The 25,600-nt window shown below is 48.0% G+C and overlaps 1 protein-coding gene across 3 annotated transcripts; it reads left to right on the top strand.

The window, feature by feature from the left end:
• The first annotated feature begins 1,960 nt into the window (after positions 1 to 1,960).
• LOC140390147 (uncharacterized) lies at positions 1,961 to 24,673 on the top strand. Of its 3 annotated transcripts, XM_072475085.1 has the most exons (5): positions 1,961 to 2,005; positions 18,765 to 20,421; positions 20,545 to 20,673; positions 22,060 to 22,216; positions 22,300 to 24,673. In XM_072475085.1, exons 2-5 carry the CDS (start codon positions 19,318 to 19,320, stop codon positions 23,046 to 23,048), a joined length of 2,139 nt encoding a protein of 712 aa, XP_072331186.1. In that variant the 5' UTR covers positions 1,961 to 2,005; positions 18,765 to 19,317; the 3' UTR covers positions 23,049 to 24,673. The 3 variants fall into 3 exon arrangements, with proteins under 3 accessions (XP_072331186.1, XP_072331184.1, XP_072331185.1); XM_072475083.1 differs by having other exon boundaries at positions 18,765 to 20,673; XM_072475084.1 differs by lacking the exon at positions 1,961 to 2,005 and adding an exon at positions 4,055 to 4,991 and having other exon boundaries at positions 18,765 to 20,673.
• The last annotated feature ends 927 nt before the right edge of the window (positions 24,674 to 25,600 follow it).

The raw sequence follows: 25,600 nt of genomic DNA, 5'->3' as shown, positions 1-25,600 counted from the left end.
GTCTGCGTGGGTTTCCTCCGGGTGCTCCGGTTTCCTCCCACAGTCCAAAGACGTGCAGGTTAGGTGGATTGGCCATTATAAATTGCCCTTAGTGTCCAAAAAGGTTAGGAGGGGTTTTGGGTTACGGGGATAGGGTGGAAATGAGGGCTTAAGTGGGTCGGTGCAAACTCAATGGGCCGAATGGCCTCCTTCTGCACTGTATGGTCTATGTATGTATGTATCAGTAAGTGCGCAGCCCTTGTCGAGGGACGTGCCCACCCAAAGCTAAGGCTTTACACCTAGCACAGACCAACGAAGAAAAGTGCATGCAGCTAAACTACATTTCCACACCAAGATTAGCCCTGATCAAAATAACCGTCCAGGTTAATGGCCACCTGCTTGAAAAAGAAACTGATACAGGGGCTGCAGTCTCGGTCATAGGTCAATATGTACCAGAAAGTCCGGACAGGAATCCAACACCTGGACCTGAAAGACACTGATGCACGTTTGACAACATACACGGGAGAACCGTTGGTCATCGCGGGTACTACGACAACTCCGGTTGCATATGGGCAGCAATCCGTTTGTTTGCCGCTGACAGTGCGAGGGCCCAGACCCAGTCAGTTGGGTCATAACTGGCTGCAGAGAGAACACCTGGACTCGCAGCAGATTTTCAAGATGCACTGCAGTAACTCACCAAGGTTCTTTAGGCAGCACCTTCCAAACCCACGACCACTACCATCTAGAAGGATAAGAGCAGCAGATACCTCGGAACCCCATCACCTGGAGGTTCCCCTCCAAGTCATTCACCTGACTTGGAAATATATCGCTGCTCCTTCACTGTCACTGGGGCAACATCCTGAACTCCTTCCTTAACAGCACAGTGGGTGTACCTACACTTCAAGGACTGCAGCGATTCAAAAAGGCAACTCACCACCATCTTCTGAAGGGCAACTAGGGATGGACAATAAAAACTGGCCTAACCAGCGACGCCAACATCCCGTAAATTAATTTGAATTCCGCAACGGTTGGCAGAGCAACCACTGGTGAAGCAAGGAGAAAGGCGCCTCCATGCTCTGCGACAGCGGGACTTACGGACTTTGTCGTGGGAGGGATGTAATAACCCCCACAGGGACAACCCGATTGATCTCCCTGTGGGGCTCATGGAATACAAGCTCCCCCGCTAAGGGGCGGAGGCCTATTAGAGGAGCTCATTAAAGCAGACCGATAAAAGCCAGCCAGGATGGGTACCGGCATCTTCGGATAGTCCCGGCTGGGACTGGATGTACTGCCCGTTGCCTTGCAGCCTTGCATTTATTTACTTAATAAACATTTGAGATTAATCCTTCCTGGGAGTTCTGTAATTATAAGAATTACCAAAGAGATAAATGCTGGAAAATCTCAGCAGGTCTGTCAGCTTCTGTAGGGAGAGAAAAGAGCTAACGTTTTAAGTCCAGTGACCCTTTGTCAAAGCTAAAAGACAGAGAAAGTGGGAAATATTTATACTGTGAAGTGAGAATGAAGGTTGAGTCATAGCCACAGAAACCCTGGATTTTATTCAGTTGGGACAATGACAAGTTTAAATTCCCACCTGATCTGCTCATAGTCGCATCCGTGGGCAGGATTGTGGTGCAGTGGTTAGCACTGCTGCCTCACGGCGCCGAGGTCCCAGGTTCTATCCCAGCTCTGGGTCACTGTCCATGTGGAGTTTGCACATTCTCTCCGTGTTTGCGTGGGTTTCACCCCCACAACCCAAACATGTGCAGGGTAAGTGGATTGGCCACAATAAATTCCCCCTTAATCGGAAAAAAATGAATTGGGTACTCCAAATTTTTTTAAAAAAAATAGTCGCATCCGTGTCCCGGTCAGTTTTTTAAGCTTCAGGAAACTCCTGTTACTGCAGAAATATTTGGATTGTCTGTGAGAGACGTCAATCAGAGAGCCCACCCACTCTGCCCATTCTCTCCTCTTCCTCTGCCACAGCTGCTTCACTTCCTGTAGGGACTCCAAACCAAGTCAGGAGATGGTGAGTGAAGGAGCAGAATTTAGAAGAATTACATTGCACAATATCCACACTAATGTTCAGGCAGTCTGACTATCCTGTGGGCAATCAGGTGTGCAAATGCCCCTTATGCTGTGTGACAAGATCCAGCTCAGGGACCTGTTTACTCGGTGCTTTGTGCTGAGCTGTTTGATTGGCTGTGTGTTGGATATTGAGTGTTTATTGGGAGCATTTCCCTTCTGATTTACAGGCTGAGTTTTGTTGATGGGTCATTGCTGAATATGGGAAGGTGACGTGTAATTATCTGGGAGGGGCAGAGACATATTTATTGAAATGTCTTTTAATGTCTTTAAAGATTTTACCTGAAGGCCTCGACCTTTCTCAAAAGCCTGGGCTTGGATTTGATTGTTTTGCCCAGTGCTGTGTGTGAGAGCTGAATTTGGGATGTGCAGTCTGAGTGAGTGCAGTGTGTCTAGTTTCCCAGGTGCAGATTCTGCGAAAGCAGCACACATTGACCAAGCAGGTAGAAAACAAAGGTTAACTTTATTTACGATATAGTCTCCTGGAGCAGGTCGGGGTTTTTATTCTAGTGGTCTAATCCCCTGTTAAAGGGGAAACCCTGTCCCCTCGTTACCAGGGACCTCTTATTCAGGAGAGGTCACTGGGAATCTAATAGCCCTAATCCCATGACCTCCAAGAGGGATATAACACTGCAGCCACCATCCCCCGCCATGCCCGGATATATGTCCATGTCAGCGACCAGGTCCAAGGAACCCCTCGTTGTCTGAGACAGAGAACAGCCATTGGGGGCTAGCCTGCGGCATCTGGAGGGGAGTACCAGACTGGGGAGTGGTGTTTCTGCATGGAGCATCTTGACGGGGTTGTCGGCACGGAGTCAGCTGGGGGCACTGACACAAGTGGCTCTGGTGGTGGCAATATGTCCATGTCAGTCTCGGAATCGAAGTTCAATGGGACTTCGTCCAGCACCTCGGTGTCTTCAGTCCAAAACCGGCTTCTCCACAGCAGGTGTGGCCGGGGCCAATGGCGGCAACTGGGTCGAAGGTTAAATCAAACTCGGGGTGGTTTTGCTCTGAAACCTCCAGAATCTGATCTGGGGTCTCAGGGATGCGTCCTTGGAGGTAATCCATGTGCCGATTCGATAGGCGCCTTTGTGCCCTCACTCAATAAGAGACCGATCCTATCTGGGCCAACACGATGTCTGGGGTACATGTAACACCTTCCCCAAAGTTTTGGATGTGCACCAGGTCTCCTACAGCGAAGGTGCATAAAGGCGGATGCCATCCGACCTCAGCTTCAGCTCTATCTTGTCCCCAGCGGATTTTCCCGCCAATGTCCGGGAGAACCAAACTCAAATGCATCCGCAGGCGACAGCCCAAAAGCAATTTGGCTGGAGCGACCCTCAAAAACCTGGGCATGCATTTGATAGTTATTATTATAATCAACTTTATTAGTGTCAGAAGTAGGCTTACATTATTAACACTGCAATGAAGTTACTGTGAAAATCCCCTCATGGGCACACTCTGGCGTCTGTTCGGGTACACTGAGGGAGAATTCAAATATCAAATTCACCTAACAAGCATGTCTTTTGGGACTTTTGGGAGGAAACCAGAGGAAACCCACGCAGACACAGGGAGAACGTGGACACTCCACACAGACAGTGACTCAAGTCGGAATCAAACCCGGGTCTCTGACGCTGTGAAGCAACAGTGCTAACCACTATGCTACCGTGCCGTCCAGTTTTGGCCAGTGTTGTGTCAGCCGAATTTGGGATGTGCAGTCTTGAGTGAGTGCCGTGTATCTAATTTCCCAGGCTAAAGCAGCATGCATTGACCAAGCAGCTAGAAAACAAAGGTTAACTTTATTTACAATATATAGTCTCCTGGAGCAGGTTGGGGTTTTTGTACTAGTGGTCTAATCCCCTGTTGAAGCGGAAATGTGCTCCCTCATTACTGGGAGCTCGTATTCAGGGGAGGTCAGTGGGAATCTAATAGTTCTGACACCGTGACCTCCATGATTAAACCCCCCCCCCCAACCACCATCAGCTGGGGCACTGACACAAGTGGCTGGTGGTGGCAATACGTCCATGTCAGTCTCTGAATCGGAGTTCAGTGGTACTTTGTCCGGCATCCCTGTGTCCTCGGTCCAAAACCGGCTTCTCCACAGCAGGTGTGGCCGGAGCCAATGGCGGCAGCTGGGTCGAACGCGTTAAATCAAGTTGGGGTGGTTTTGGTCCAAAACCTCTGGAATCTGATCTGGGGTCTCAGGGATGCGCCCTTGGAGGTAATCCATGTGCAGATTCGATTAGTGCCTTTATGCCCTCACTCAATAAGAGACCGATCCTATCTGGGCCAACACAACGCCTGGGCTGCATGTAACGCCTTCCCCAAAGTTTTGGATGCACACCAGGTCTCCTGCAACGAAGGTGTATAAAGGCGGATGCCCTCCGACCTCAGCCTCAGCTCTATCTTGGCCCCGGCGGATTTTCCCGCCAGTGTTCGGTGTTACCAAACTCAAACGCGTCCACAGGCACCGGCCAGTCAGTCAGCAATTCGGCCAGAGTGATCCTCGTTGTGGCGTGTGGCGTCGTCTGTTTCCTCATTCAGTTTTTGAATGTCTGGACTCCGCGCTCCAGTACTCCGTTTGACGCTGGGTGGTAAGGGACGGTATGTATGTGTCGTATGCCGTTTGTGGTCATGAACGCCCCAAACTCTACACTTGGGAACGATGTCCCATTCTCCGAGACCAGCACCTCCGGTATCTCGTGCATGCTGAAGGATTGCCAGAGCCTGTGGATGGTGGCTCGAGTAGTCATATTTTGTAATTTCACGACCACCATCTACTTGGACTGAGCGTCTACGATGATGAGGAACATCGCTCCCCGGGATGGTCCTGCAAAATCTATGTGGAGGCGGGACCAAGGTCGACCCGGCCAATCCCATCCTCGTCGCCAGTGTAGAATCTACTAAAGCAGCACGCATTGACGAAGCAGGTAGAAAATTGTTTATTGACGATGTACAATCTACATTCCATGAAGGTTCTCCCTCCTCGACCTGCTCCCAGGTCAGGGTTTTTATACCAGTGGCCTAATCCCCTGTTTTAGGGGAAGCCCTGCCCATTTGTTACTGTGGGAGGTCGCATTCAGTGGAGGTCACCGGGAATCTAATAATCCTGATACCGTAACCTCCATGAGGGTTATAACACCAGCATTACCCAGAATCCTTCAATCAATTACATTGAAACAATATTTTCCTCTTGCCCGCCCAATGTGTTTTCTTTTTACAAACAAATGTATTTGCGGCATTTTTTATTTTCTATGCAAAGGCCAAACTACAATCACCTTCATGCAGTTATCATGAAACAAAACCTCCCTACTATCTTACTGCACCCCACACCATAAACGTAAACCATAAAGTAAGACTATGGCACACAAAAACCCAAAAACCAACCTCCCGCCCCCACACCGCTCTGCCCGATGTTTACAGATGGAGATTTAAAAAAAAAAAAATTAGAGTACCCAATTCATTTTGTTCCAATTAAGAGGCAATTTAATGTGGCCGGGGATATCTGACTGCCCCAGGATGTAGTTGTTGTGCACACTCCCTGGGCAGCTTGCACACACGTGCATGATCTACATGTGGTGGTCACACACGAGCTGCATGTTCAGAGAGTGGAACCACTGCCTGTTAACGTAGTATTATGGGCCAGGGTTTAGAGAACACCAAAGTATATAATGGAGTTCACCTGACCTACAACTTTTAATAGATTTTGGTTATGAAAAGCACAGGGGCCCACTTTCCAGGTGTTATGCAACAGAGATCTGAAATATTTTTAAACAAAACAATGTTTATTCTATGAATCCAGTTAATATTTTAAAAACACACAGTAAACATCTTATCAACTATCAACACTGATACCCCCCCAAAGATACAGTACTCTATAGGTAACCCTTAGTAACTTTCCTAACAACATTCATAAGCCAAACACCCTTTTTGCCTACAAAAACAGTAGGTTTGCATTCCTTACATACACAGGTATTACTTTGAAATTATCAAGTGATCTGGAGACATTCTTTAGCATGCAGAGAGAGAGACCAAACCTTCTTGGTTTGAATGCAGCTCTCCAACTGAAAACCAAAAGTAAAACTCAGAGCCAAAAACAGCTTCCAGCTCAAAACAAAAGTAAAACGCAGAGCCAGAGCCCAGCTCCACCCACACACTGACATCACTGCAGCCACTTGAGAAGACAAACATTTCTTAAAGTGACATTCCCATGACAGTAGGGCATTCCCAGAAGGCCCGGTGAGCGCAAGGCGACATGCGTGCAGTCTATCGGCCCCTGGACCTCGGGCATCCCGGCGATGGCAGAGAAACCTGTTGCCCAGGCATCCTGTTGGGCTTGGTCCCTATCAAAGTTTTTTCAATAAATTTAGAGTACCCAGTTCATTTTTTCCAATGAAGGGGCAATCCAGCGTGGCCAATCAACCTGCCCTGCGCATCTCTGGGTTGTGGGGGTGAAACCCATGCAAACACGGGGAGAATGTGCAAACTCCACACGGAATGGTACCCAGAGCCAGGATCGAATCTGGGATCTCGGCGCCGTGAGGCAGCAGTGCTAACCACTGCGCCACCGTTCTACCCTTAAAGATGGAGATTAACAACCTCTACTTTGATAGGAACGCCTCCTCTGACCCTCTCATGGCATATTTTATCTTCTCCAACTTTGGAGGCTCCGGATCACCTTAACAAGATTTGCCGCCAAGCTATCGGGGAGGCAAAGGCCAACAAGTGAGCCTCTCTCCCGACCTGCACTCCCAAATCCTCCGAAATCCTGTATATCGCCACCCACAGCCTCGGAACCACCTAAACCTCCAAAATCTCTGACATGCTCCCCAAGAAGGTCTCAAAACTCCACCAATTTCTGGCAGGACCAAAACATGTGAGTGTGGCTCGCCAAACCCCACTCTCCCCCACCCCCCCCCCCCCCCCAAACACCACCCACATCTATCCTCCACCTCCAGAAAAAATTGACTCACACGTGACTTTGTCATGTGCGCTCGATGCACCAATTTAAATTGAATTTTTTATAAATGTTTTTTTATTGGTTTTTTGAACAAAGTATATTTACCGTTATGTACACAGAATAAGAAATATATATATATATATATACATATACAGAAGAGAAGGGCACACCCAAACATACCAAAAAAAAGTAAAAAAGAAAATAGAATAACTGGTAGGGTATTGTGCACCAGCTCAACAGCAGCAACTCTGTACAACTGGCAAAATTATTTACAACACATAAGTAGGCAACTGTTTGTGGGTGGGGAGGAAGTGGGTGGGGGGGGGGGGGGGGGGGGGGTGGAGACCAGGGAGGTAAATATACATTTGGGTGCCGGAGAAACAATTACAGAGGGCAATACGCGAATGGGTCTGGTGTTGGTGTTGTCACTTGCTTCTCCCTGACGGATCTCGCTGCCGTTGTCGTCTCGCGCTCATCTCCGCTTCAGTCGTTCCACTTTAAATTGAATTAACCTCAATCGCACAGAAGAGGGGGCCACATTTCCGCTCTGCATGGCCTCATCTGCAGGGCCTCAGTCCAAACACCCCAATCAAATATTGGATACTCTAAATATACAAAAATATTACTGCCTGAGCTGATTCCAGGCTCTCAATGAGGCTACTATGAAAAGAAAGGGTGCCATCAACAGTGCCCTCAGACTTGTCCCCGCTGTACAACACCTCCTCAAATGCCCCCAAATTGACCCCTCCACAACCCACCGCCGCACCTTCTCAACATTTGCCGCCCAGGAATGCTTCAATACGTTTGGCAGAGCCAAGTACTTCAAAAAGATACTGCCAATCAACCCGGTTGAACACCTTCTCTGTGTCCAAGGATATTCTCACCTCGCTTTCCTGACCCGTCGGGGGTGTCATCACCACATTCAACAACCTCCTAACGTTTGACGATAACTGATGTCCTTCATGAATCCCATTTGGCCCTCAGCTATCACCCCAGGCATAACCCTCCAGGCGGGTTGCCAACACCTTAGCCAGCAATTTTACGTACATGTTCAAAAGCGCTATCGATCGATACGACCCACATCCTCCGGATCTTTGTTTTTGTTTAAAATAAGTGAGATTGATGCTTGTGCCAGCATGGGCGGGAGCCCCTCCTTATCCAATGTCATTAAATATTTTGACTAGGAGTGGCCCCGTCTCTATGGCAAACCTTTGTAGAATTCCACTGAGAACCACCTAGGTCCGGGGCCTTCCTGGGCTACATCGACACGAAGCACCTCATCATCTCTTCCAAACCAAATGGAGCGTCCAACCTCTGCATTTTTACCCTCCTCCACCACCAGGAAATCCAAGCCATCCAAAAACTGTTTCATGCCCGAGTTCCCCTCCACGGCTCTGACCTGTACAGCGCCTGGTGGAAGGCCTCAATCACTCTGTTCACCTTCCCTGCCTTGGTGACCATCCTGCCCCCAGAATCCTTAACCTGCCCAATTTCCTTTGTCGCCGCCTGCCGCCTCAACTGCTGCGGCAGTAGCCTATTGGACTTCTCCCCATGCTCATAAAACTCCCTCCATACTTAACGTAATTGCCCCACCGCCTTCCCGTAGACATAAGATCAAACTCCATTTGGAACTTCTTCGGCTCTTTCAACAACCTCTTCGGGGCTGCCGAGTACCCCCGATCTGCTAAAATGGCCTCCACCAACCTTTACAAAGAACAAAGAACAAAGAAATGTACAGCACAGGAACAGGCCCTTCGGCCCTCCAAGCCCGTGCCGACCATACTGCCCGAATAAACTACAATCTTCTACACTTCCTGGGTCCGTATCCTTCTATTCCCATCCTATTCATATATTTGTCAAGATGCCCCTTAAATGTCCCTATCATCCCTGCTTCCACTACCTCCTCCGGTAGCGAGTTCCAGGTACCCACTACCCTCTGCGTAAAAAACTTGCCTCGTACATCTACTCTAAACCTTGCCCCTCTCACCTTAAACCTATGCCCCATAGTAATTGACCCCTCTACCCTGGGGAAAAGCCTCTGACTATCCACTCTGTCTATGCCCCTCATAATTTTGTATACCTCTATCAGGTCGCCCCTCAACCTCCTTCGTTCCAGTGAAAACAAACCGAGTTTATTCAATCGCTCCTCATAGCTTATGCCCTCCATACCAGGCAACATTCTGGTAAATCTCTTCTGCACCCTCTCTAAAGCCTCCACATCCTTCTGGTAGTGTGGCGACCAGAATTGAACACTATACTCCAAGTGTGGCCTAACTAAGGTTCTGTACAGCTGCAACATGACTTGCCAATTCTTATACTCAATGCCCCGGCCAATGAAGGCAAGCATGCCGTATGCCTTCTTGACTACCTTCTCCACCTGTGTTGCCCCTTTCAATGACTTGTGGACCTGTACTCCGAGATCTCTTTGACTTTCAATACTCTTGAGGGTTCTACCATTCACTGTATATTCCCTACCTGCAATAGACCTTCCAAAATGCATTACCTCACATTTGTCCGGATTAAACTCCATCTGCCATCTCTCCACCCAAGTCTCCAGACAATCTAAATCCTGCTGTATCCTCAGACAGTCCTCATCGCTATCCGCAATTCCACCAACCTTTGTGTCATCTGCAAACTTACTAATCAGACCAGTTACATTTTCCTCCAAATCATTTATATATACTACAAAGAGCAAAGGTCCCAGCACTGATCCCTGTGGAACACCACTGGTCACAGCCCTCCAATTAGAAAAGCATCCCTCCATTGCTACCCTCTGCCTTCTATGGCCTAGCCAGTTCTGTATCCACCTTGCCAGTTCACCCCTGATCCCGTGTGACTTCACCTTTCGTACTAGTCTACCATGAGGGACCTTGTCAAAGGCCTTACTGAAGTCCATATAGACAACATCTACTGCCCTACCTGCATCAATCATCTTAGTGACCTCCTCGAAAAACTCTATCAAGTTAGTGAGACACGACCTCCCCTTCACAAAACCGTGCTGCCTCTCACTAATACGTCCATTTGCTTCCAAATGGGAGTAGATCCTGTCTCTAAGAATTCTCTCCAGTAATTTCCCTACCACTGAAGTAAGGCTCACCGGCCTGTAGTTCCCGGGATTATCCTTGCTACCCTTCTTAAACAGAGGAACAACATTGGCTATTCTCCAGTCCTCCGGGACATCCCCTGAAGACAGCGAGGATCCAAAGATTTCTGTCAAGGCCTCAGCAATTTCCTCTCCAGCCTCCTTCAGTATTCTGGGGTAGATCCCATCAGGCCCTGGGGACTTATCTACCTTAATATTTTTTAAGACACCCAACACCTCGTCTTTTTGGATCACAATGTGACCCAGGCTATCTACACCCCCTTCTCCAGACTCAACATCTACCAATTCCTTCTCTTTGGTGAATACTGATGCAAAGTATTCATTTAATACCTCGCCCATTTCCTCTGGCTCCACACATAGATTCCCTTGCCTATCCTTCAGTGGGCCAACCCTTTCCCTGGCTACCCTCTTGCTTTTTATGTACGTGTAAAAAGCCTTGGGATTTTCCTTAACCCTATTTGCTAATGACTTTTCGTGACCCCTTCTAGCCCTCCTGACTCCTTGCTTAAGTTCCTTCCTACTTTCCTTATATGCCACACAGGCTTCGTCTGTTCCCAGCCTCTTAGCCCTGACAAATGCCTCCTTTTTCTTTTTGACGAGGCCTACAATATCACTCGTCATCCAAGGTTCCCGAAAATTGCCGTATTTATCTTTCTTCCTCGCAGGAACATGCCGGTCCTGTATTCCTTTCAACTGACACTTGAAAGCCTCCCACATGTCAGATGTTGATTTGCCCTCAAACATCCGCCCCAATCTAGGTTCTTCAGTTCCCGCCTAATATTGTTATAATTAGCCTTCCCCCAATTTAGCACATTCACCCTAGGACCACTCTTATCCTTGTCCACCAGTACTTTAAAACTTACTGACTTGTGGTCACTGTTACCAAAATGCTCCCCTACTGAAACATCTACCACCTGGCCGGGCTCATTCCCCAATACCAGTCCAGTACCGCCCCTTCCCTAGTTGGACTGTTTACATATTGTTTTAAGAAGCCCTCCTGGATGCTCCTTACAAACTCCGCCCCGTCTAAGCCCCTGGCACTAAGTGAGTCCCAGTCAATATTGGGGAAGTTGAAGTCTCCCATCACCACAACCCTGTTGTTTTTACTCTTTTCCAAAATCTGTCTACCTATCTGCTCCTCTATCTCCCGCTGGCTGTTGGGAGGCCTGTAGTATACCCCCAACATTGTGACTGCACCCTTCTTATTCCTGATCTCTACCCATATAGCCTCACTGCCCTCTGAGGTGTCCTCTCGCAGTATAGCTGTGATATTCTCCCGAACAAGTAGCGCAACTCCACCTCCCCTTTTACATCCCCCTCTATCCCGCCTGAAACATCTAAATCCTGGAACGTTTAGCTGCCAATCCTGCCCTTCCCTCAACCAGGTCTCTGTAATGGCAACAACATCATAGTTCCAAGTAGTAATCCAAGCTCTAAGTTCATCTGCCTTACCCGTAATGCTCCTTGCATTAAAACATATGCACTTCAGGCCACCAGACCCGCTGTGTTCAGCAACTTCTCCCCGTCTGCTCTGCCTCAGAGCCACACTGTCCCTATTCCCTAGTTCTCCCTCAATGCTCTCACCTTCTGACCTATTGCTCCCGTGCCCACCCCCCTGCCATACTAGTTTAAACCCTCCCGTGTGACACTAGCAAACCCCGCGGCCAGGATATTAATGCCTCTCCGGTTTAGATGCAACCCGTCCTTCTTATACAGGTCACACCTGCCCCGGAAGAGCTCCCAGTGGTCCAGATAATGGAAACCCTCCCTCCTACACCAGCTGTTTAGCCACGTGTTTATCTGCTCTATCTTCCTATTTCTAGCCTCACTGGCACGTGGCACAGGGAGTAATCCCGAGATTACAACCCTCGAGGTCCTGTCTTTTAACTTTCTGCCTAGCTCCCTGAACTCCTGCTGCAGGACCTCATGCCCCTTCCTGCCTATGTCGTTAGTACCAATATGTACAACGACCTCTGCCTGTTTGCCCTCCCCCTTCAGGATTCCCTCTACCCGTTCGGAGACATCCTGGACCCTGGCACCAGGGAGGCAACATACCATCCTGGAGTCTCTTTCACGTCCACAGAAGCGCCTATCTGTGCCCCTGACTATAGAGTCCCCTATTACTATTACTCGTCTGCGCTTTGACCCTCCCTTCTGAACATCAGAGCCAGCCGTGGTGCCACTGCTCTGGCTGCTGCTGTTTTCCCCTGATAGGCTATCCCCCCCGACAGTATCCAAAGGGGTATATCTGTTCGAGAGGGGGACAACCACAGGGGATTCCTGCACTGACTGCCTGCCCTTTCTGGTGGTCACCCATTTCTCTGCCTGCACCTTGGGTGTGACCACATTTACATAACTGCGATCTATGACGCTTTCCGCCACCTGCATGCTCCTAAGTGCATCCAATTGCCGCTCCAACCGAACCATGCGGTCTGTGAGGAGCTCCAGTTGGGTGCACTTTCTGCAGATGAAGCAATCCAGGACGCTGGAAGCCTCCCGGACCGGCCACATCTCACAGTCAGAGCACAGCACCTCTCTAACTGACATTGCGTCAATTAATTAAAATTTGTCTTTTTTTTTTAATACTTTTTTTAAAATTTCAAAGTTACTGTCAACTATCTGTTTCCTAGCACTAGATTTCTAATAGAAATGCGATAGCTAACTATAATACTCTCCGATCTCTGGCTTAGATATCCTCCAAATTATAATTAAGTTATTATGTTTAATTAGTTCCCAGATACTCAAATTTTTTTTAAATTTAGGTTAGAATCCCAACCAGCCACTCTGGCCACAGCTTTTCTGTGATGTCACTTTAGTTTCCCCCCGACACACACAATTTGAAAAAAGGTATAAAAGTAAAAATAACTTACTTACCTTCTGAGTGTCTTAGATGTTCACAGGTTCTCTCGCTGACAGAGACTGCTCCTTCACCTCCGAACCTTGACCTGCACAATGCAAATAATATAATAATAATATAATATGGCACTTACCTTACACCAATGGGTCTTATTATTAGGTTAGAGGAGGAGGGCGGGTGGGAGACACTACACGTGTAGTGTCTCGGGTTTCCTCTCCACCAGAATTTATTGGTTGGTGGGGGGGGGAGACTTGCCAGAGGTCCGCGGGTCGAACTTCCGGTTCCCGCCTTATATAAAAACAAATAAAACAGAAAAGAAGAACAGACACGGGACCAGGCAAGGCTTTTAAATACACTACTCACCTCCAAGAAGTCCCCTGCGCACCGCTGCTGCCGAAATCCAAAGGGCTGCTCCTGTAAAGGTAAGGCTTTTAAATACACTACTCACCTCCAAGAAGGCCCCTGCGCACCGCTGCCGCCGAAATCCAAAGGGCTGCTCCTGTAAAGGTAAGGCTTTTAAATACACTACTCACCTCCAAGAAGGCCCCTGCGCACCGCTGCCGCCGAAATCCAAAGGGCTGCTCCTGTAAAGGTAAGGCTTTAAATACACTACTCACCTCCCAGAAGGCCCCTGCGCACCGCTGCCGCCGAAATCCAAAGGGCTGCTCCTGTAAAGGTAAGGCTTTTAAATACACTACTCACCTCCAAGAAGGCCCCTGCGCACCACTGCCGCCGAAATCCAAAGGGCTGCTCCTGTAAAGGCAAGGCTTTTTAAAGTAAGTACTCACCTCCCAGAAGGCCCCTGCGCACCGCTGCCGCCGAAATCCAAAGGGCTGCTCCTGTAAAGGTAAGGCTTTTAAATACACTACTCACCTCCAAGAAGGCCCCTGCGCACCGCTGCCGCCGAAATCCAAAGGGCTGCTCCTGTAAAGGTAAGGCTTTTAAATACACTACTCACCTCCCAGAAGGCCCCTGCGCACCGCTGCCGCCGAGATCCAAAGGGCTGCTCCTGTAAAGGCAAGGCTTTTAAAAGTAAGTACTCACCTCCCAGAAGGCCCCTGCGCACCGCTGCCGCCGAAATCCAAAGGGCTGCTCCTGTAAAGGTAAGGCTTTTAAATACACTACTCACCTCCAAGAAGGCCCCTGCGCACCGCTGCCGCCGAAATCCAAAGGGCTGCTCCTGTAAAGGCAAGGCTTTTTAAAGTAAGTACTCACCTCCCAGAAGGCCCCTGCGCACCGCTGCCGCCGAAATCCAAAGGGCTGCTCCTGTAAAGGTAAGGCTTTTAAATACACTACTCACCTCCAAGAAGGCCCCTGCGCACCGCTGCCGCCGAAATCCAAAAATGCTTCTTCATCCTTATCCCTTAATCAATATCAGCTCCCCGTTAACTACTGCCCTCAAAGACTCCCACAGCACAGAGGGAGTGTCCTCCCCACTTTTGTTCAGCTAGACATAGCTGCCTATAGCCACCCCAACTCTTTCACGAACCCCCTTATCCACCAGCAGCCCCACATCCAACCTCCACTGTGGTCGCTGGGAGCTCCTCTTTTCCACACACAAGTCTGAGATGCGGCAACTGATCCAACACAACAATCATTGAATATTCCGAACCAACCTCCCCAACCAGCAGTGTCTTGTCCAGAACAAAACTGTCAATACGGGAGAACACCTGATGCATATGCAAAAAGAAAGAAAATTCCTGAGCCCCCGGGCGCCAAACCGCCACGGATCACCCCCCCCCCCCCCCCCCTCAAATCCGCTCCATGAACCCCAGCAGCTCTTTTGCCACCCCAACACCTTCAAGGACGTGGGGCACGACCGGTCCAACCCAGAGTTTCAGATAGTGTTAAGGTCCCCCCTCCCCCCGTAATCAAGTGGTGCGTATCCCAGTCTGGTAACATTGCTAAAACTTGCGAGGAAGAGCCGATTCTTTGAAGGAGTAGAAGATGTGTGTGAGCATTGCCGGGGGGGGGGCTAATCACGTTCATATGTTGTGGTCCTGTCCAAAGCTAGATGATTACTGGAAGGAGGTTTTTAGGGTAATTTCCAAGGTGGTGCACGTGAAACTGGACCCGGGTCCCCGGGGGGCCATATCCGGGGTGTCGGACCAGCCAGGGGTAGAAACGGGTGCGGAGGCAGATGATGTAACCTTCACCTCGTTGATCACCCGAAGGCGGATCCTGTTGGGATGGAGAGCAGCCTCTCCACCCTGTGCCCTGGCGTGGCGGGGGGACCTGTTGGAATTCTTGACTCTTGAGAAGGTTAAGTTTGAACTGAGGGGAAGGATGGAGGGGTTCTACAATTCATGGGCATTATTCATTATGCACTTTCAAGAACCGGATAACATTGAACATTAGTCGGGGGGGATGGGTGGGAAGGTTGGGGGCAGGGGGGCTGTGTGTATTAAGGGTGACTATGGGTGATCCCCGATTCCTTTTTGTCATTTGTTTATGTAAACATGCGGGTTAATGTTTGGGGTTTGGTGGGAGGATGGGATCGTTGTTTTTGATATGGGGATTGACATATTTGTTGCTGATTATTGTTTATTGTTGGTGGGTGTAAATTTGGGAGAAAATATGAAAAAGGAGAAGAATAAAAATATATATTTTTTTTTAAACTTTGCTAAAACTTTCTTCATGAAGTCCAAATCCCAGTTAGGGACGTGGACATTCACCAACACCAGGGCATTCCCTCTAACCTTCTGCTCACCATCACCTATCTACCCCGTGTCCCTTATTATGTTACTTGCCGAGAAAGCCACCCTCTTACTAATGAACACCACTGCCCCCCCTTGCCTTCATATCCATCTTCAAATTAAACACTTCTCCCACCCACCTTTTTTATCAACCTCGTTTGACCTTTAACCCTCAAGTAAGTCTCCTGCATAAAAACCACATCCGCCTTTAAACTCTTTAAATGGGTGAATACCTGAGACCTCTTAACTGGCCCATTCAGCCTCCTCCCATTCCATGAAACCAATCTGGTCGGGGGGGCTCCAGACATGCACCTCCCCCCCCCCCACACCCAATCAACGCCGATCAGCATTACCCAAATCTTAATGGACTCCCCCAGGCTCCTATATCACCACCTCCTGGCTCCTCCCAAGATGCCATTCCCCCTCCACCAACTACTCAATAAAGAAACCTTCCATGTCAGCAACCAACCCCCACCCCCCACCCAAACCCCCCAATCCAAACAAAAAATTCCACCACCCCAGGCTTGCTTCCTAAATCAAGAACAAGAAAGTGAGCAATGCCACCTCCGCATGCAGCCAGTTGCAGCACCCCCCCCCCCCCTCCACCAAACTTCTGTTACCTAGCATTTCTGATAGCCAGGTGACCCCCACCCAAGGCTAAAAACACAATTCCCTTATAATAAAAAAACCCTTATACCCCGCTCCACCCTACCACCTCGTAACCACAAACTCCTCCACTCCTCTGCGCTTCCCACTATGTCCCGCACATAACCCCATATCCGTAGGGCAACAAACATTACAAAACCCTACTATTACACATTAACAATACAAAGTGGGTAACAATAGTACATGAAGACAAACAATTCCCCCCCTTCCCCCACGAGTAGAGTTCCACAGTTCAGCCTTGCAGGTGAACCCACCCAGAAACCCAAGTCCTCAAATGTCCCCCAATATAATCTCTAAAAAAGGTACTCTTTTAGCGCTCTTTTACCCCATGTGTGGCCTACAGGTGAGCTGGGTATATCATCTGAAATCGCACCTTGCCCCTCAAAAGCGCAGCCTTGGCCTTGTTGAACCTGGCCCTTCTCTTGGCCAGCTCCGAGCCTAGGTTGTTGTAGATGTGGACAGCATGCCCTTCCCAGATGCTTTCCTGAGTCTCCTTTGTCCACATCAGGATCCTTTCCTTGACCAAATACCGATGGAGCCATACGATGATCGCCCACGGCAGCTCCCCAGCTCTCGGCCTCCTCCTCGATGATCAATGAGTCCGATCGACCTCTGAAGGATGGTCATAGACCCCCTCAGTCACCAACGTCCCAAACATCCTCGCCACATACTCCATGGCCTTCGTGCCTCAATGCTTTTCGGCAGCCCCACAATCCCTAATGATCTGTTGAACTGCTCGCAGAAACATACTTTTCACTGTACCTCGGTACACGTGACAATAAACAAATCCAATCCAATCCTTAAATTCTGCCTCCTTGAGCAATTTTCCAGGTCATCAATCTTCGCCCTCAACTTCTTCTGACACCCCGCCATCATCAACATTTTTTCCTCCAAAGAGGCCATCTGATCTTTGTGGTCAACCACCGTCTCCTCCACTTCCTGAAGCCTCGCATTCTGTGCCTCTAGCCTCTGTTCCAAACTCTCCAGGGCAGCCTGAATTGGCTCTGCCACTCTCGCCGGGTCCTCGGAGGCTTCAAATTCATCTGAGAAAAATTTGACTAACTCCTCTGTTGACCACTGTGTGGGCAACAACACCATAAATACCATCCTTGTTGAGCCATGCGTGTCCTCCTGAACCAAAGAATGCCCTTTGTTCAACACAGCTCTTGTTTGACAACTCCTTGACATCACCCAGCAAAGGATAATATCTTGTTCTGCACTGGGAGCACTTTCTCCACCTGCAGCACCCCCGTATAATGGGCAGAAAGGGCCAAATTCCTCAGGGAGGAGCTACATTATGTGCAGCCACTCACTCCATGGTTGCCACTGGAGGTTCACTGTGTTTTGGATTATAGAATTTACAGTGCAGAAGGACGCAGCGCAGTAACATAGTGGTTAGCACTGTGGCTTCACAATGCCAGGGTCCCAGGTTCGATTCCCTGTTGGGTCGCTGTCTGTGCGGAGTCTGCACGTTCTCCCCGTGTGTGCGTGGGTTTCCTCTGGGTGCTACGGTTTCCTCCCACAGTCCAAAGATGTGCAGATTAGGTAGATTGGCCATGATAAATTGTCCTTAGTGTCCAAAAGGGTTAGGAGGGGTTACTGGGTTACAGGGATAGGGTGGAAGTGAGGGCTTAAGTGGGTCGGTGCAGACTCGATGGGCCGAATGGCCTCCTTCTGCATTGTATGTATGTTCTATTACACCGTTCGGCCCATCGAGTCTGCACCGACTCTTGGAAAGAGCACCCTACTTAAGCCCACGCCTCCTTATCCCAGTAGCCCCACCAAACCTTTTTTCTTTGGACACTAAGGGTAATTTATCATGGCCAATCCACCTAACCACATCATTGGCCTGTGGGAGGAAACCGGAGCACCCGGAGGAAACCCACACAGACACGGGGAGAACGTGCAGACTCTGCACAGACAGTGACCCAAGCCGGGAACTGAACCTGGGACCCTGGCGCTGTGATGCACGTGTGTTAACCACTGTGCTCCCATGCTGCCCTCAGTTTTCTCAAAAGATTTTGGGAAAACACGTAGAAATTTCAAAATCTCCATTGCTTAAGATTTCTCCTGAGTGCTTTGCCCGAAAAGCAGGAGCAAATGGTGAATCGATAGCCTGTTTTATACTCTGCCCGACTGTCTTTTCCATTGTCCTCATGGTGCCTAGGAAGATGGGGATCTGGGTGGAGGAAAGAAAATAGCCTCATTTTCTGATCCTGGTCACTGTCCAGTGTCCCTGCTGGAAACAGAGGCTGTGTGACAGTCAAGTGAGGAAAAAGAAAGGACTTGTATCTGATGCCCACTCAGGGGAATAGTAGACTGACACTCACTGTGGAACAGTCTCTAACTGAGGAGTCAGTCCCTTCAGCAAAGGAGGAGAGGGAGTTGGAGGAAATCATATTTCCTTTTTTTGTTTTACAGAAGGATTGCGCCGTACTACACCAGAGAGGATAGACACTGCAGATAGATCCTGACCATCACCCAAAGATCAACTACACAACTGTGCAAAGCCATCCAGTTCCTTCACAGCATTGCTCAACACAGAGAAGGTTCGGCAGTGAAACCATCATCTGGAAATCAGTCGGGTCCGGGGAACATTGACAGATCATCAGATCTGAAACTGGTCAGTGATGTGGAACCTTCCATCAGAATCAATCTTCCCGAAGGTTCAGCTCTGGGCAATCGGTCAGAGTGAGACTGGGAAGATGTGATGAGTGGGCTCCAAGTGTGGTGAGAGCTTCAATTATTCATCGAGCCTCATGAACTACTGACTCATTCCTACAGGTGGGAGGCTATTCAAGTGTGACGAGTGCGTTGGGGACTCCACAGGCTCATTAGATCTTCTTGGGTGCGTTTGTTACAACTACTGTTAACACAAGGAAGGGAAACTATTCAGTTGTGATATTTGTGATGAAGGATTTTGTGATGTCTATGAATCCCCTGAGGCACCATTCACTTGAGGGAGAAACCATTCATGTGTGAGAAATCATTCTCAATGTCATTGACACTCCGTAAACACCAACGCACTCACACAGGTGAGAAACCCTTCAGGTGTAATGTTTGTAAGATGACTTTCAAACACAGTTTCCATCTTGTGTCACACCAGAGGATTCACACAGGTGAGAAACCCTTCACATGCGAGGTGTGTGACAAGTCATTTGCATGGTCATCGAACCTCCATAAACACCAACGTGTTCACACAGGGGAGAGACCCTTCACGTGTGAGGTATGTGACAAATCATTCTCGCTGTCATGTATTCTCCGTGTACATCAGCGTGTTCACACAGGTGAGAAACCCTTCACGTGTGAGGTTTGTGACAGATCATTCACACGCTCAACAAGCCTCAGTAAGCACAAATGTCTTCACACAGGGGAGAAAGTGAAACAGTTCAGGTGTGATGTTTGTGAGCTGACATTCAAGCAAAATTTCAACCTTCTGTCACACATGAGGATTCACACAGGGGAGAAACCCTTCACGTGTGAGCTGTGTGACAAATCATTCACACGGTCATCAAGCCTCAGTGAACACCAACGTCTTCACACCGGGGAGAAACCCTTCAAGTGTGATGTTTGTGCCATGACTTTCAACCAAAATTGCAATCTTCTATCACACCAGAGGATTCACACCGGGGAGAAGCCCTTCAAGTGCGAGGTGTGTGACAAATCATTCTCGTTCTCATCGACGCTCCGGCAGCACCAACGCATTCACACAGGGGAGAAACCCTTCACGTGTGACGTGTGTGACAAATCATTCACGTGGTTATCAAGCCTCATTCAACACAAGCGTCTTCACACAGGGATGCAAGAGAAACAGTTCAGGTGCGATGTTTGTGAGATGACTTTCAAGCGAAATTGTAACCTTCAGTCACATCAGAGGATTCACACAGGAGAGAAACCCTTCACATGTGAGGTGTGTGACAAATCATTCACACGTTCATCAAGCCTCAGTGAACACAAACGTCTTCACACCGGGGAGAAACCCTTCACGTGTGATGTTTGTGCGATGACTTTCAACCGAAATTCCAACCTTCTAACACATCAGAGGATTCACACAGGGAACAAACCCTTCAAGTGCGAGGTGTGTGACAAATCATTCTCAGAGTCATCGACCCTACGTCAGCATCGACGCACTCACACAGGGGAGAAACCCTTCAAATGTGATTTTTGTAAAAAAGCTTTCAACCAATCTTCCCATCTTCAGGCACACCAGAGGATTCACACAGGGGAGAAACCCTTCACATGCGAGGTGTGTGACAAATCATTCTCGCAGTCATCGACCCTCCGTCAGCACCAACGCATTCACACAGGGGAGACTCCGCTCCCAGTCAAGGTATGTGACAAATTATTCTCGGACTCATTGGCTTCTTGCGTACACTGACACATTCATATGTACGGAATGTTACAAATCATTTCCTGAATCACCTTCCTTCTGCACTCAGCAACACAGTCACACAGGAGACAAACCATTCACATATATGATATGTGACAAATCATTCTCTGACTGATGAGCCCTCTGCTCACACTGGTGACAAACCATTCACGTGTGAGGTGCGCTTCAAATCATTCTCACGGTCATCAGATCTCCACAGACACCAGAGCATTCACACTGCGGCTCACCTGCTTCCCTTACACTGAGAGCTGTATGTGTTGTTTACCCACCAGTGCTCACAGAGGGGAGCTGGCCTTCCAAAGCACTGTCGGTGTCAGCAGTATCTGTCTTCATCCTCCCCCACCATCAGTCCAATCGTTTCAAGAAGGTCAGTTTAATCTTTGACCAGATCATAGAATCCTACAGTGCAGAAGGAGGCCATTTGGTCCATTGAGTCTGCACTGAACCTTGGAAAGAGCACCCTACCGGGCCCACATCCCACCCTATCCCCACAGCCCTACCTAACCTTTTGAACACTAAGGGGCAATTTAGCATAGTCAATCTACCTAACCTTCACATCTTTGGACTGTGGGAGGAAACCAGAACAACCGTAGCAAACCCACGCAGGCACAGGGAGAACATGCAAACTCCACACAGTCACCCAAGGCTGCTATTGATCCTGGGTCCCTGGCGCTGTGAGACAGCAGTGCTAACCACTGTGCCTCCATACCACAGGGTGATCGCCAAACATCACCAAATGAAGACATCAATCTGTACAGAAGCTGCTGCTGATGCACAAGTTAATTTCCGATGGATAAGAGAGCAATACCTAAATATTAAATATATAAATATGTTCATTTGTTAGACTTTAAATCATTTTGGAATTGAAAATACAGACCAGTCACAAGATATTTTAAACTAATACTATGATGTGTAAATGCCTTGGAGAAAAGGGCAGCACGGTGGCGCAGTGGGTTAGCACTGCGGCCTCGCGTCGGCGAGGTCCCAGGTTCGATCCCGGCTCTGGGTCCCTGTCCGTGTGGAGTTTGCACATTCTCCCCGTGTTTGGGTGGGTTTCGCCCCCACAACCCAAAAATGTGCAAGCTAGGTGGATTGGCCACGCTAAATTGCCCCTTAATTGGAAAAATTAATTGGGTGCTCTAAATTTATAAAAGTTTTTTTAAAATGCCTTGGAGATGGCTCTGACTTTGTCATAAGATTGATCTCCTATCAGAAGTCCCCCTGGGTGCAGGCTGAAAACTCTCCAACACTCGGAAAATGAGTCACAAGACAGCACAGCAAAGTCTGGACCATGATTTCTTTTTCATTTTTCATTTCTTCCTTTAGGTAAAGCTGGCCCATAACGCCCAGGAGCGCTCGTTGACTGGAGGGCGGGTTCCATACATCAAGGAGCAGACGGAACAGGAGGAGTTCACAAGGAAGCTGTTTGGCCTCTCCAACCCCACGCTAACCAATTGCGGATCAGATATGGTGATGAGCAAAGGTGATGTTTAAACCATTAGGAGGAAAGTTAATTTATGCGATAATTTATAAAAGATAATAATTGTGATTTTCTTTTTCTGACAGATACACAGGTGTCCATGGACACATCAGATGGTGATGGAGGAGAGTTGGCAGCAGCGTCCGAGATTCCTGAAAGGGCTGATGAGGAAGGGACGGAGGTGAATACTTCACAGCAATGTGGCATGGCAGCTGCAGTGGAGGAGGGAGAGGAGTGTCAGGAGGATAAGATGTCTGATTTGGAGGGTGGTGCTGGTGAGTTCAAGTTAAACATTGTGGCTTGTTTGAAGAAGGAGGCCTGTGATGATCTGGCTGCTGTGGTGGAGGGAGGGCGTTCAGAACCTTCCAGAGCTGAGGAACCTGCAACTTTGGGAGCAAAAAATCCGCCGTCCCCACAAGCATGCAGACAACATCAGGCCCATGCTGGTGAAGAAAATGAAGATGATCTTAAACCTCTTCAGCGCTTACATCAAGAACCAATTCAAAGTTCAGAGAGGTATCAGGCCACTTCTAACTTGCTTCAGCAGACTTTGGCTGAATTTAAGACGGAGCTTAGACAGAATCTGCAAAGAAATGATGAGATTCTTCAGCATAATCTTCAAAGAAACAATGAGATTCTTCAGCGGCAGAATGAGTTTCTTGGTCAGCTTCTGCAAAGAAGCAATGAAACTTTGAATGAAATGAGGCTGATTCTGTCTCAGACTGTAGCGCCTTCTGGCAAGCAGCAGCCCAGTGCAGAGACATCTGCTCCTGGACATGCCTCTCGTACAGGAAAGGTCACATCATATGGATGGTGGAGACACAGAACGAAGTAGGGTCCCTCCCTCCAACACCGCCACCTCTACCTTTATCTCCACCCTCCTTTATCATGAGGAATATTTTTCTCTCTTTTTGGTCTGGATTGTTGCCACGACAGAGAGCCTCCCATTGTGAGGAAAATGAAGAGGTTTAAATCTGGAAGTCACACCCCCAGATCACAGCATCTCCCATTTTCCTGCGATCAAGAATGGTCCGGGTTGTGGTTTGTACATTTCAAAGAGTCAGCTGTTCATAGAAATTGGTAGCTGTTTCCACTCATGTGTTCAGAAACCAAAGATAGTTTTATGGGATTTATATGTGTATTGGTCAACATTAGAAATAAGGTCTGGTTTTAGGTAGGTTTCTTTTAATGTTTCTGTGCCTGGAAAAGAACCTGTAATTAAATTTCATTCTGGACAAAGATGTTGGTATGTGTGAGGGTTGGTTTCAGTTCCAGCTGGGATTCTATTGTTTTTATAGAGAGGTAAACATAAAGAATAATTATAGTTGCTTAGCAACCAGAGGCTTTGACAAAGAGTCATTGGACTCGAAACTTTAGCTCTTTTCTCTCCCTACAGATGCAGCCAGACCTATTGAGATTTTCCAGCATTTTCTCTTTCGTAGCAACTAGAGGCCATTGGAGAGACAGCGGGCGTGCATTCTTTGTCCTTTAGTTTTAGCTGGAAGCCAGAGGCAGTTGGTGATGAGCAGCTAGAGATACAACATCTCTCTCAGCTTTGCTCTGAGAAAAACCATACAACAGAGTAATGGTTGAGACAGCCAGTGACAGAAATCTAACGAGCAGCTCATTATGCAAGTTCGAGAAATGAAGAAAAGTTTCCGCCTGGTCTGAAGTTAAAGAAACAAAGAGGAATGGGGAGCAGAACCCGGTACTGTTCATTTCAGGTCACAGACTGAGCAGGAATTGGTTGGTGAGAATGCTCAAGAAAGGTCTCTGAAGTAATTCTTAAGTTTGGAATAGCTTATTACCTTCTTGGAAACAAATCTTAAAGTGTTTGGGAAGAAGGTATTGGTTGGAATCAGAATTTGTGTTACAGACACGGGCAGAATGTGCAAACTCCACACAGACGGTGACCTGGGGCCGCGATCGAATCGGGGTCCTCGGCGCCATGAGACAGCAGTGCTGACCACTGCGCCACCATGCTGCCCGGAAACAAATCTTAAAGTGTTTGGGAAGAAAGTATTAGTTGGAAATCAGAATTTGTGTTACAGTGGAAGACACACAAGCCAACAATATCCTAAAGGGGTTGGTACAAATTCCTGGAAGGGAGGCACTGTTTAAAGTGGAGCAGAAGCTTTGTGAAAGAGTATCATTTGTAAAATCTGGACTAGGGTTCGGAATGAAAACTGCAAAGTAAAAGTATTACTACGAGAGAAGATTTTCAAATGTATTTTGGGAGTGGAGTTTGGAAACTCTCACATGACAATCATCGGGGGAGATTCTGAGGCGAAATCCAGACACTAACTGTTAATGAGACCATTGTAACTTCAAATGTACTTTGTCATCTGTGTTAATCTTAAAACCTGTGTGTGATTGCTGCCCTAAAGGAGGAGTGACTGAGAATTGTATTATAATTCATTTTTCATGTTTCATTAAAAAAATTATTCTTGTTAAAACTAATTCACAGTCATGTGATTTTGTTCCTCCACATTTGATTTTTTTAAAAGTAGAAGTTAGGGACTTATGAGCCAGGGTTCAATTCTGGGGATCCTCCAGTCCAGTTATACATCAACTGGGCGGGCAGCACGGGTGGCGCAGTGGTTAGTATTGCTGCCTCACTGCGCCGAGGTCCCAGGTTCGATCCCGGCTCTGGGCCACTGTCTGTGTGGAGTCTGCTCATTCTCCCCGTGTTTGCGTGGGTTTCACCCCCACAACCCAAAGATGTGCAGGATAGGTTAATTGGCCGTGTTAAATTGCCCCTTAATTGGAAAAAAAAGAATTGGGTACTCTTTAAAAAAATTTTTTTTAACTACATCAAGAGCTTGTGACATGGTTTTGGGGTGAGAGGTGTCTGAAACCCAACGTGTGCAGATTTGACTCATTAGGAGCTGGTCTGAACTCCATGGATTTGTTTGAATAGAGTGCCCTTGTGGAGATGAATGGTACCCCTTTAGTTCTGGTCCCCAGACACATTTGTGGCAGCTAAGGTGCCAGTTGGGAAAAGTAAGATGTTCTTTGAGATTACTAAAAGTTGGCAATGAATGTGTGTGATAACTGCAATAACTCATTGGAACTGGGAGCTCATTGAAAATAATTGCCAAAAATGTTGAGATGAACTATCAAAGGGATCTGTCAAGCTCAAAAGGCATTTAAAACTCCTGCCTTGAGCTCTTGGAAAAAACTGTTTGGAATGTTAAAATGCCTTTCACTCTGTCTGATGACCTAAACCTCCAGGATTGACTGGATTAGTTCTGCATGACAGATTTCACAACCATTCATGATCACAGTTGGATGCATGCAATTTCACAGTTTGATTGTTACGGACAGTTTGAAGTGGGACTATGAATTTTGATAGGGGATTAAATTTTGGGTTATATGGAGAAGATG

This window comes from Scyliorhinus torazame, chromosome 14 (assembly GCF_047496885.1).
Source record: "Scyliorhinus torazame isolate Kashiwa2021f chromosome 14, sScyTor2.1, whole genome shotgun sequence".
Taxonomy (NCBI): Eukaryota; Metazoa; Chordata; class Chondrichthyes; order Carcharhiniformes; family Scyliorhinidae; genus Scyliorhinus; species Scyliorhinus torazame.
This window is presented reverse-complemented; position numbering and strand designations above follow the sequence as displayed.

What these genes read in the sequence shown, in the direction of transcription:
- LOC140390147 (XM_072475083.1), top strand. Translation starts at nt 19,318, where the DNA reads ATGTGTGAGAAATCATTCTCAATGTCATTGACACTCCGTAAACACCAA. An exon ending in AGACTCCGCTCCCAGTCAAG is followed by an intron (nt 20,674 to 22,059) that starts GTATGTGACAAA and finishes TTCTTCCTTTAG; the next exon opens with GTAAAGCTGGCCCATAACGC. An exon ending in AGATATGGTGATGAGCAAAG is followed by an intron (nt 22,217 to 22,299) that starts GTGATGTTTAAA and finishes TTTTTCTGACAG; the next exon opens with ATACACAGGTGTCCATGGAC.